This window comes from Gekko japonicus, unplaced genomic scaffold, assembly GCF_001447785.1.
Source record: "Gekko japonicus isolate JY-2015 unplaced genomic scaffold, Gekko_japonicus_V1.1 scaffold793, whole genome shotgun sequence".
Classification (NCBI taxonomy): Eukaryota; Metazoa; Chordata; class Lepidosauria; order Squamata; family Gekkonidae; genus Gekko; species Gekko japonicus.
Genome location: NW_015167076.1, coordinates 474,728 through 486,667, shown reverse-complemented (window position 1 = coordinate 486,667; position 11,940 = coordinate 474,728). Strand labels below are relative to the sequence as shown.

Here is an 11,940-nt window from a genome sequence, read left to right as displayed (position 1 = left end):
ACAATAACACCGCCATAAATGTCATTTCACCACTATTAAAAAGACACAAATCAACAACAAAATCCACTTTTCCAAATCCAAAAGCATAACCAAACAATACAAATATAATGAAACAAACTAGAGACTACAACTCCCAACATCCTTAACCAACAACCTATAAACTTCGCAGCAAGGAAAGGCGCGTGTTGCCGCTTAAGGGCCACGTCCCTTTTACTTTTAAGAGTTCTGCGCACGCGCAAGCGTGCGCATCCGTTCCACGTAGCCCTTGGATCTGGGAGCGTATGACGCATCATCAGGTGGCACGAGCCCTTCCTTCTTATTGGTTCTTGTCCATCTCGACTGTCACGTTACCGGAAGGGAAACCCGGAAGCCACTAGACGAGAGGATCTCTGTTTCCTTGGCTACGGTGGAGAGAAAGGGAAAAAAGATAGAGAGGAGGGCCGGTCCCTTCACTTGTCGCGGAAGCGGCGCGGCTGCTCTTGGAGGGATGGGACCGAGTCGGGCCTAGCGGAGCAGCTACCGCCATGAGCGGAGCAGCGGCTGGTGGGGAGGGAAGGAGCGGCGACTCCCCAGCAAGCCGTTGGGCGGGCTGGAAGTTGCTGGCTCTGGGCCTTCTCTCCGCTTCCTCGGTGCTGGTGGCAGCCCCGGCCGCTCAGGCCATGAGCAGGGAGGAGAAACGCCGCCTCGGGTAAGAGGGAGGGAAGGTGACCTGTTCTGTTCGCTCCCTTCTCCTTTCATTCGGCCGAGCCCGGAGAGGTCACCCTGTCACTTCCAAGGAGTGGGAATAGCCCCCCTCTTTAAACCGGAGCGTCATTGAGGCTGGTCAGCCGTGGAACGGTGTCTGTGAGATAAAGTCAGAAGGGTGTCAAAGGGTTTCTTGGATCTCTAGTCGGGGTGGTTTTAATTCGATAATTGAGCTTTCCTGTTCTTCCCCTGACCCCCCACCCCCCTTTAGTTCTTTTATTGTAGGTTGAGGGGAGGGGTGGCTTTTTCTGAGTTGGTCTCATTTAGAGGCATTTCCCCCCTTACTACAGGTGAACTGTGGCTCTGGGATATTGCACTTGTGTCAGCTGAAGTAGCAAATACATCACCTGTTTTCATTATTTGTGGGACATATTCCGTTCCACCATAGTGTTTCTTGAGAAATAATTAACTGTGAAACAAATAGGCAATTTCTTATGTATTTATGAATTTTCTGGCTGTTATGGGAGAGCTTCAAAATAGAAAGAGCTTGTGAAACATATAGGAGCAGGTGCTGACCCTTTTGCCACCTTACTTGGTGTTGTGGATGTTGCTTATATGATCAAGTATCTTTAAATGGAAATATAGCCATGTAGAAGCTGAACTAAAAATAACTGCTACAGTCCAATAAGGAGGTGTCAAGGGAGCCATGCATATTTGATCAGTTCAGAAACAACAGGTTAACAGTCCTGGGGAAGCCCTTATGCAAAAAGCCCTTGTGGCTTATTAGTTTCTGTTGAAGTTCTCATCTTCAGAACATCTGTTTGGGTGTGGTTTGCACTTATGCTCTGCTTTGTTTTTGTAATGAGCTTGAAAGTTGGCTTATTGTGCTTCAGGGAAGTGTTCAGTCAGGTTGTATGAACAGAAGATGTTACCACATCTTCAGACACAATCCTTTCTTATACAGTGGTAGTTTTGGTTTAGATGCCTGCGGAAAAATACCTGTGGATCAACATTGTCCAGTTTTGTGGCTAGTGTGGTGTAGTGGTTAAAGCTTTGGACTAAACCATTGGATGACTGGGTTTGAATCCCTCACTCAAGTGTGGGAGCCCACCAGGTAACCTTGGGGCCTGTTGTGATCTCTCAGCATAACCTACCCTCACAAGGGATTAAGTGGGAGGGGGGATGATGCGAAAAGCCACTTTGGGTCCTCAATCAGAGAGAACAGTAAAAATGAAATTGGCTGTGTTGGGGTTTTTTTTCTCATTAATATCTGTGAGCAGGAGATGGTAACTAGCATCATAGAAAGGTGGTTCCCATCCTTTATGGTATGGTGACTGGCAAGTCCAGATTTACTTGCTGTGCTGTGTGACCCACTTAAAAAGCAGAGCATGCACACAAATCAATAAGACTGCAAAAGCCTGGGATCCACTTCCACAGTTACCCCTGTGTTAATGGGTAAAGGCAGTCAAAGATGAAAGCATACTCATTAAAGCAGGGGTGTCAAACTCATTTGTTATGAGGGCCGGATCTGACATAAATGAGACCTTGTTGGGCCGGGCCATGTGTGTCATAAAATGTAATGCCAGGTAGCGGAGATATAAACTTTATAAAGGACACAAACACAAAGGATTTTTTTTAACTTAAAATAAAAACATGCTTAAAACATCAGCACTCTTGCAGTATTTTATTTAACATGATATGATAACTGACACCTCTTGCTCTGAATTATTGCATCAAAATGTCTGTGCTGTTGCAATCTTGAGTATGCTGTTAAGATGTGTATCTGTAAGCCGCAAACCTATGATGACGCAGCAGCAGCAGAACTGGAAGAAGCAGAACACAGCCAGCTCCACTGTGGGCCTGATAGAAGCCCTCCAGGGGCCTGATCCAGCCCTCGGGATTGACACCCCTGCATTAAAGCATTTTCAGCTGCTTATTATGACTGACTTTGATTAATCACACCAACTCTAGGTAATGGAATGCTTTGCTTTCATCATGTTTTTTGATTGGCATCTTGTATGGTTGGCTTAAAGTTACTGCTTGCCTTTCACTTCCAAAGTAGGGTCGGCTAGAAATTTAGGTAAGCACCTGGAAGCCATTGGCTTGACTTATGCTGATAGTTCTGAAATGTATAATTGGGTCAGGTTCATTATGGTGATGATATTTTCTGATATATTTCTGAAGATATAAAGCTGATGACATGGTGCTGCATCTGAAAGTAGCAGTTTAGTGTTCGCTGTTGAATATATGTGGCATTGGAGAGGTTTTTCATTTATACTAGCTTAGAGTGGTAATGTGTAGGCAATAATGGTTCAGAGAAATATCATGCTTCATTAAGTTACTTTGAGGTGTAGAAATGAGAGGCTTAGTAATGTTTGGAGGGCACAGTAATGTCTTAGAAAATAGCTTCTATGCACTTGCCTGCTTATGAATAATGGCTTTTCCCGCACGATAAATTACTTTTAAAGTCCATGGAATCTGACTCTTCTTGTGCGGGTGTTGGGCAATTCAGAAACATATGGTTCCAAATATAATTATTTTGGGTATTACCAACAAGGGAACAAAGTGTTCTGAGGTACCATTCTGCTCATTAAGGACGAGTCTTGTGTTCATTGGAGGCGCTGTTGGATATGATTCAGTAGTTTAGGTGTTACAGGTTTAGGTGTGTTAGATATTTCAGTGAGCAGTTAGCACATAAAAGCAGACGATGTTTCATGCAGGTAACCTAAGTAATACTGGAGAACACTTTTCATTGGAAGCAGAATTAAATTACCTTTTAAATTGGCATGCTGTTTGTGTCTAACGGTTTTTAGATGCCAGTGCATATATTAACAGTGTTGTACTGGAAAAAAGATACGTGAATGATTTAATCAAGTGAATGATTTAATCGAGTGATAAAAGGAAGTGGGGGAGGGCATGTTCTACTTTTATTTGTTGTGTTGAGTGGTGTGCCGTGAGTACCCATGGGATTGTAGTATTTCTGCAGCCATTGAGGATCGGATAAATGCCGGTTGTAGTGGCTCTTGTGAGAATCCTGACAATTCTCGCTATCATAAGGAATAAAAAAATTAGAGATCATTCTGCACCCATAATAGAGGAAAAAGATTATCCATTGCATATTGTTTGGGAATAAAAAAAGACATTAACTTGTGCATAGAACAAGAGAAGCCCTAGTGTTGCATCATCAAGAGTTGTTGTGGCCATCCACACATTAAGGTCTTTCCTTCTGCAATCTGGTAACTCGGTGACAGAAGCAAAGAGCTAGAACTGTAGACTGCCTGGTTGCCACTGTGCCACATTATTGGCTTGCTGCTTTTGTTTGGGAATTTCTAGCAATGTCCCTCCATCAGAATATTGCTCATATTGTGCCCTGTCCCTTTCAGTTCCTGTCAATGAAGTTACATAAATGATGATAAAGCTAGCTAATTTTGTTCCTTATTCCTCAGGCTGATTCAGATTATTCCTGTTAATTGAATAATACCTGTAGATCCTACTTTTTAGTTTTCTTGTCAAACTGTAAGTGTGAATGGACTAGTTATCTATATCTGAATTACTAAAATGAGGGACATAGTAGACTTGTTGCAGCTTTATCATCCAGTCTCACTACTAAGTGGAACAGTTTACTTAGCTTTAATTGTTATTGAACTTTGAAAAGTAACTTTGAAGATGTGGGCAGTGATTCAGATAACAGAAGGGGAATGCTTGCAGCGGAGGAATGTCTGCACTACGTCATCATATCAAAGTTATCACTTCCACAAGCAGAGCTGCTCCATGTTTGTTCCACACAATGGCTTCGAACCTGCTCTGGTTAAGAAATCAAATTGGAACAAAGGTGGAAGTGTCCATGAGAGTTTAGGGAAGTTTAAAGTGTGGAGGAGTTCTTAAGTGTCGGCATGAATATGACATATCCTTCACACCTTCAGTCTTGAACAAGTGATGCAGAATCTTCAGCATTCGATTCATCATCACACGTGATTGGAAAGCTACAGCAAGATTTCTCAGTGTATCTAGCTAGGGCAAAATTAAGCTATGGCTCAGCTTTCCACAGGTGAGAGAAAAAGTGGGGTATGACTCAGTCCTCGGCAATGAGGACTTCTGGGAATTTTTACTTTTGTTTACTATATACATCATCTGTCTTTCTTACTGAGTTCTCAAGGTGGATTATGTTGTGTAAGTCAGTGGTAAGCCTTTGGAAAAATAGAAAGCAACCCTGGTAGTTTTGTGGGCATGTATTAGCCCTTGTGGAAAAAGCTGCACAGCCTTTTCTCCCACTGTCAGAATTTGAGCAAGAACTGAGTTGAGACATGTTGCCTCTGGTAGTGACTCGCACCATCCATAGGGGGGATTGCCCCATATTTTGCCAACTGTGCTAAGTTGAAGTTGTGCAACATGTGGAATACTAGGCGTCTAAGCACCAGTGACTTAGACTGCAGGCAGTAATGTACATCGAGATCCCCTCTGAATTTGTTTTACAGTGTGGATGCACACAGTGTTTTCCCATGTGGTTCCCCCCCCCCCCTGACAGCACAAGTGGCTGGGCCACACTTGCTCCTGTACATTCCCGCTGGCTCCATTTGGCAGTGGCACAAGCACATAGGCTGTCTCTGCTGGAGCTGGGCAGTGGCAACAGGCACAAGTCACACCTGCTGCCCTGATGACTTGGTGCCCCAAGTGATCATTTGGGGTGGTGAACCAGCCTTGGATGCATGTCACAGTAGCATCAGAAGTGTGTGCATAGATCTCCCATGCTGCCTGAGTCTTGTATATGGTATCTGTCATTTGCTTGATTGCTGTCTTGTCTTAAGAAATTCCGGTTTCAAAAACAGATATTAAAGAATTAATCCATGCTGGGTTCTCCTGGGCCTCCTTTGCCAGCTTGTGTAGCTGTAGGTGGTGTTGAGTGACTCTTTCTGAAATCCAGAAATGCCACATACTCTTACTGGTAACCTTTGTTTAACGTGCTTAACTGGCCAAATGATAATCGGATATTCTGTAGATTTTCAAATATGTGCGTAAACTTAATTAACTTCTGTTTAAATCTAACAGAGGTCATCTGAATTGGCCCTAAATCACACTGTGTTTTTTGTGTTTTTCACAGGGGTCAAGTGTTGGAAATGTTTGATCATGCCTATAGTAATTACATGGTAAGAAACCTGATATATCATTCTGAATCTTTTTTAACTATCAGTTTTAGCTACTGTTCTGGGAGTCTTTCACATGATGTGCACTGTGTAGAGACTGTGAGTTGTGAGTAATGAGATGTATCTGAATGTTATGCTAGTACTTTGATTGGTATCACGTATTCTGATCCAAAATAAATGGAATGGGAACAAGTTTCATTGATTTTTTTTAAGTGACATTTCTGTTTCTGAATGTGTTTGCCTCTACTCAATCTTTGTTTATGGGTTTCACTACAGGTTTCCTAACAGCTTACAAAAACATGCTCAAAAGAGCGTTATGTATATATGCAAATGGGAACCCTCAAGGACTTGGCGGGGGGGGGGCATCTCATGACTCCCTCCCCCACCGTCTCCTTTTTTCCTTCCCTTCCCTGAAAGCACCCGTAGCCTTCCCCCTTTTCTGCTTCCTTCTGTACTTCCCACCAATCCTGAGCTAAGCATTTATACTGCGTACTTGACAGCAACCAGCCAACCTAGCTTTTTCTGTCCCTCTGCCTCCAGCTTTCCCTCATGACCAGCAGGCCCTACCTAGGAAAACTATGGCCCAGTTGTGTGGTGCCAGCCGCCAAGCCCCCTTGCATGATACAGAATCCTCAAGGAGTTGGGAGGGAACATCACTTTCCCCTGTATCTCCTTCCCCATGTTATTTCCTCTTTACCTCCTCCTGGCAACCCCCATATCCTCTCCCCTTCCCTTGCCTCATTCTCTCCTTTGCAGCCATTTTATCTGCCTCCCATCTTCAGCCATATTTATTATTCATTTACTTCATTTATACCTTGGCTTTTTCCTCAGTGGGGAAAAAAGCAACGTACATCGTTCTCCTCTCCTCCTTTTTTATCCTCACAACAACCCTGTGAGGTAGGTTAGGCTGAAAGCATGTGACTCACCTAGTGAGCTTCCATGGGAGACTAGTGATTTAAACCCAGGTCTCCCAGACCTTACTCTGAAGCTCTAACCACTGTACCACAGTTGCTTCACTCCAGGTATCTTGCAAAAACTTCATGAAGAGGGTTCGGCAATCTTAAGCGATCTTGTGATTTGAATTGGCCACCCCTAGTTTGCAGTTGGTTGGCCGAAGCAGAACTGGAGATTGTGGTTTGAGGCTGTTTGTGCTAACTACCATTTTGGCTTGATTGCCAGACCCGTTATTATGGTGGTTGCTACTTCCTTAATTGCTTGCACAACAAGTGCACTGTGTGCACATGTACTGTTCAAACTGGCGCTGTGTGTTTGTGCTTTGAATCTTGGAATTGGCAGCTGCGGTTGGAGGTGGCTGGATTAGCAGGCCGATAGGAATGGAAGCAGACAAGCAGCTCTAGCTGTGATTTCCTTGTATGCCAGGTTCTCAGCTGTGGTTCATGCAAACCATCCTTTGATCCGAGGTCCAGCCCAGAGAAAACAGTGATCCTTCATGATCCTTGCCTTAGTGCTTCACTCCTGGGCTTTTGTGTTTACTTTCTGATGAAATATGCACCTGCTCACCCACAGCAAACAGCTGCCTCTTGGGACAGCTTGTGCACACTTAATTCTCATGCAAGCTTACTTCTCACATATGCTAACCCTTTTAAGGAACAAAATTTAACTTTTGAAAATGGTACTTCATGTGTGTAAAGTATGACATGTAATGATACAGGGGATCATTTTTTACAGATGTGAACTGTGATAGAAAGAGGAATCTGCTAATTCCACTAACCAGTGTTCATTAGTAAATTACAATAACTCAAAGGCCTCAGCCACACGGGCAGGAAAATGCGGGGGGGGGGGGGGGGGCGCTGTTTGTCTTGGAGCAAACTAATGCGCGACTGCGCAATCAGGCGTCGGGTTGAGGTCCCGTCGAGCTCCCGTGGTTAGGGGGGAGGTGCTGATCACACGACGCGGCAAAGAAGCGGAGCAGCGCGACAAACGGGGTTGTGGGGTTTTTTTTAAACTGAAACGTGCGCATGCTCCATTGTATGCTTGTGTGCATCCATGGAGACTTGGGGAAAAAAACCCTTTTTGCGAGGGGACATGGGCGGGCACCGGAACTACCACCGGAAACGCTATCAGACACCCGCCCTTGCCCCGTGGTTTCCGAAAACGAGTACCTCCGAGGTACTAGTTTTTTACCCCGCATCTTCGGCGGGAAGCCTCGGGTGCGCCACGGGAGCTCTACGCTTCCCAGATGTGGCAGTGAGATCGCACCCGGAAAATCCGCCTATCTTCCATCTCTCTAGCATGCCTAATGCTCCATGTGACCGGGGCCAAAATGTAGCTTCCATGTTTAGGAGTGTAAGGTTCCTGATTCAAACGCCACCATATCCCCAAACTCACTAGGTAGCCTTAGGCAGATTATCATAATCTCTATATTTGCATTAGGAGGGGGATTCTGACCTTCCTCAGCACTATAAAGATTACTGTTTTTAAAGATTGAGGCAAAGAATCTGAAATGTTTTACTCCTCAGAAGTGTTTAGTAGTCTAGTTACTAATGAACAGAAACATACAAATTACCACTTCCTGAAAAAAAACGTAGCCGTGTATGATGAGTGTGAAGCCCTGTTTTTCCCCCTGTAAATACACACGTGTGAGCTTGACACTTCCTTAGATGCTTGCCCAACAAGCTCATCATGTGTATATTCACTGTTTGTATTGGTGCTGTGTGTTTATGCTTTGCATCTTGGAATTTGCTCCCAAGTATAAAATATAATTTGTGAAAATGCCTTCATTCAATAGTAGGAATCTGAACCCAGGTTAATCTCTATTGTATATAGAGCGTTGGACAAAGCTGTTTGGCACATTTAAGACGGAACCTATATTGTATGATAAACCTCCTTTGTAAACTGGGATTAACTCACAGAACAAAGAGGCGATTATAGATTATCAGAAACTGGCTTTCTTTTCTGTGTTCGTGGCATGAAGTGTTTGGGTTATCAGGATGTTAGGAATGTCCTGGAAGCTTTAAAGGTGAAAGGATATTTATTTGCCACGTATGCTGGGCATAAAATAAATAAACGGCACCTCTGTGCTTGTTTAACTTGGACACTTATAAAGGGTACAATGTCAGACACTTGATGTTAAGACTTACAGGCTGCTGTGAAGTACTAATTTTTTAAAAGCTTGCTACTGTTAATTTTTGTTAGAAGACACATTGCTTTAAAACTAGAGATTATGTATTCATAAAGGGGGCGTCCATTTATGTTTGCTGTGTATGTTATTTCCTGCCAGTACCAGAAAAGTAGGTGTGCTGCATATTTGATCATAACCTTGCACCAATACAAGTTGCGCTTCGAAATACTTGTTTTGGTGGTACTAAAGAGATCAGGTTATTTAAATGGCTGTTAAATGCAGCAGTAGGAACTACTGGTCAACTCACTCCTTTCTCTTACACTTGTCTTTTACTATATAAAAGACCTTTGTGGGTCACTTGTGTATGGGGTGGGGATAGTCCCCCTCCCCAAAGAGGGACTGTCCACAGTTGTCTGAGTGAAGGAAGCAGGGAGCCTATCCCAGAACAAGGGAGTGAGGTGTCTGCACACACATGAAGTTACCTTATACTGAATATGAGTCTTGGTACATCGAGGTCAGTGTTGTCTACTGAGACTGGCTGTGGCTCTCCAGGGTAGAGGCATTTCAGATCGCCTGTGACCTGGTCCTTTCAACTGGAGATGCCAAGAATTGAACCTGGGACCTTCTGCATGGCAAGCAGATGCTCTACCACTGAGTTTGCCCTGGAAACAATAGGCAACCACTCTTACAGCACAATCCTGTGTAGAGTTACTCTGGTCTAGGCCCACTGAAATCTGTGGTCTTAAACTGGAGTAACTGTGTATAGTTAAGCTGTCCTCCACTTGCCTTCCTTGGGGTATTATGCACTATGCATTTGTACTTCTGTGCATTGCCCTGACCTGGATAGTCCAGGCTAGCCCAATCTTGCCAGATCGCAGAAGCTAAGTAGGGTTGGTCCCGGTCAGTATTTGGATGGGAGACCTCCAGAGAATACTAGGGTTATGATGCGGAGGCAGGCAATGGCAAACTACCTCCAAATGTTTCTTGCCTTGAAAACCCTACAGAGTTGTCATAAGTCAGCTGTGACTTGATGGCAAAAACCCCCCAAAACGTCCTGTGCATGCTGCTGTACTTCAGCCTTAAGAGAACATAAGAGAAGCCAGTGTTGGATTAGGCCAATGGCCCATCTAGTCCAACACTCTGTCATACAGTGGCCAAAAATACCAGGTGCCATCAGGAGGTCCAGCAGTGGGGCCAGGACACTAGAAGCCCTTGCACTGTTTCCCCCCTCAAGCCCCCCATCACCTGCCCCAGCCTGTGAGTTCCTATCTATACCTTGTGGCTAATAGCCACTGATGGACCTCTGCTCCATATGTTTATCCACTAAAGCCTTCACTAAAGCCTACCCACTTCAGGAAGTGAGGTTTGACAGCATTATGTGAAGTAGTGCCCTCCTGCTGCTTGAGGGGCTGAGTTTTGATACTGTGAAGGTTTCTCAGCTTACTTTTTGAATAACTCCAGCAACAAGAGCAGGTCTACAGAAGGGGTGGGAATCATGAAGGAAATGTATGCAGGTAGGGCACAGAACACTGATGTATAGTTGTGCTTAGTGTAAATAAGGAGTGTCTCCCCCCCCCAATACTGCTATCACACTCACTTGCAGTGTCTTGATTTCACTAATGTTTCCCTTTCATTATTATTTGGATGTCTAGTTGCTCCTCTCTTTCTCCTCCTCCCCCAGTCTTTTTTATTATTTGACTAGTAAATGCTGATTCAGTGTGGTAAAGGTGTGTGGAGCATTCTGCAGTGTTGCTTTCTGGAGAAGCAGATTTCCACAGTGAAAGAAAACCATGCATATACCCTGTGTGTCCCCTTTTGTTTATGCTCTCCTTCCCCCCCCAATGAATAGGAACATGCCTATCCAGCGGATGAACTCATGCCTTTAACTTGCCGTGGAAGAATTCGAGGTCAAGAACCAAGCCGTGGGGATGTGGATGATGCCTTGGGAAAGTTAGTGCTTTAAAATGATTATTTTTATATGAAGCCAACAAAACGTTATTGTGTCAAGCATCTAGTACTGCAGGTCTGTGCTTAGAAGCCATGCTGACTTTAATATACATGCTGGACAAATAACCACTGAAGTCAGTTGAGCTAATGTTAAAATGGAAGGATGTATCCCAGTGTCTGGCAATTAGGCCCGGCTTGAAAACAGCCACTCTTCAGATCCTCTGCAGTGAGGAACAAACACCAGTAGGCCTCCAGGAAGGGAAGCCTTACTGAAAATTTATTTGCCATTTTAGCAACAGATGATTAACTCGGGTATCTGTAGGCAAGCAAACTAATAGAATGCCGTGAAGCTGTTTGCAAGATGGAGTTCCCTAGCTGCTGTTAAACTTCACAGTGCAGAGCCAGCTGCTCACAGCAAGTAAGAGCTGGTGAGATTATTTCTCAAATAGCATCAAATAAGCTCCAGCTCATACACCAACATGTAAGGGTATTCATGTAGTTGGGTGTGGAAGTAAGACACAGGCATATAAGGATCTCCTCTGTCAGGTATTAGAACCTTCAGCCAGCAGGGAGACCCAGATTAATGGCCCCTGCCTAGTGTGATTTGGCTTCCCTTTTTTTAGTCAGTTTGGTGTAGTAGTTAAGAGCACGGACTCTAATCTGGGAGAACCGGGTTCGATTCCCCACTCTTCCACATGCAGCCACTGGTGTGACCTTGGGTGAGTCATAGGTTCTTCAGAGCTATTCTCTCAAGGGCAGTTCTCAAGAGAGCTCTCTCAGCCTCACCTACCTCACAGGGTGTCTGTTGTGGGGAGGGGAAGGGAAAGGGATTGTAAAATGCTCCGAGAAACCTTCGGGTAGTGAAGGGCAGGGTATAAATCCAATCTGTTTTTCTTCTACTCATGGAGGGATAGTGTCAGCAGGGCATGTTTGTGCAGTCATTAGTTCATATAGGCTGTGGCTTATATAGAAGGTTTTTATCAGTTGCTTCCTTACTCCACCGGATATAAAATCCATGTGCAAGTGATATATGTACACACCCCTCAAGATAAGCGGTGGTGAGTTGTGTTGTCACAGAGAAAAGAA

The 11,940-nt window shown here is 44.3% G+C and overlaps 1 protein-coding gene across 1 annotated transcript in view; it reads left to right on the top strand.

The window, feature by feature from the left end:
• Positions 1 to 379: 379 nt before the first annotated feature.
• EDEM3 (ER degradation enhancer, mannosidase alpha-like 3) overlaps positions 380 to 11,940 on the top strand; it is a 44,407-nt gene continuing 32,846 nt past the window's right edge. The window contains exons 1-3 of the mRNA XM_015412787.1: positions 380 to 688; positions 5,783 to 5,828; positions 10,757 to 10,857. Of these exons, the coding sequence (XP_015268273.1) occupies positions 525 to 688; positions 5,783 to 5,828; positions 10,757 to 10,857 (311 nt within the window). The 5' untranslated portion in view covers positions 380 to 524. The remainder of the gene's footprint in view (positions 689 to 5,782; positions 5,829 to 10,756; positions 10,858 to 11,940) is intronic.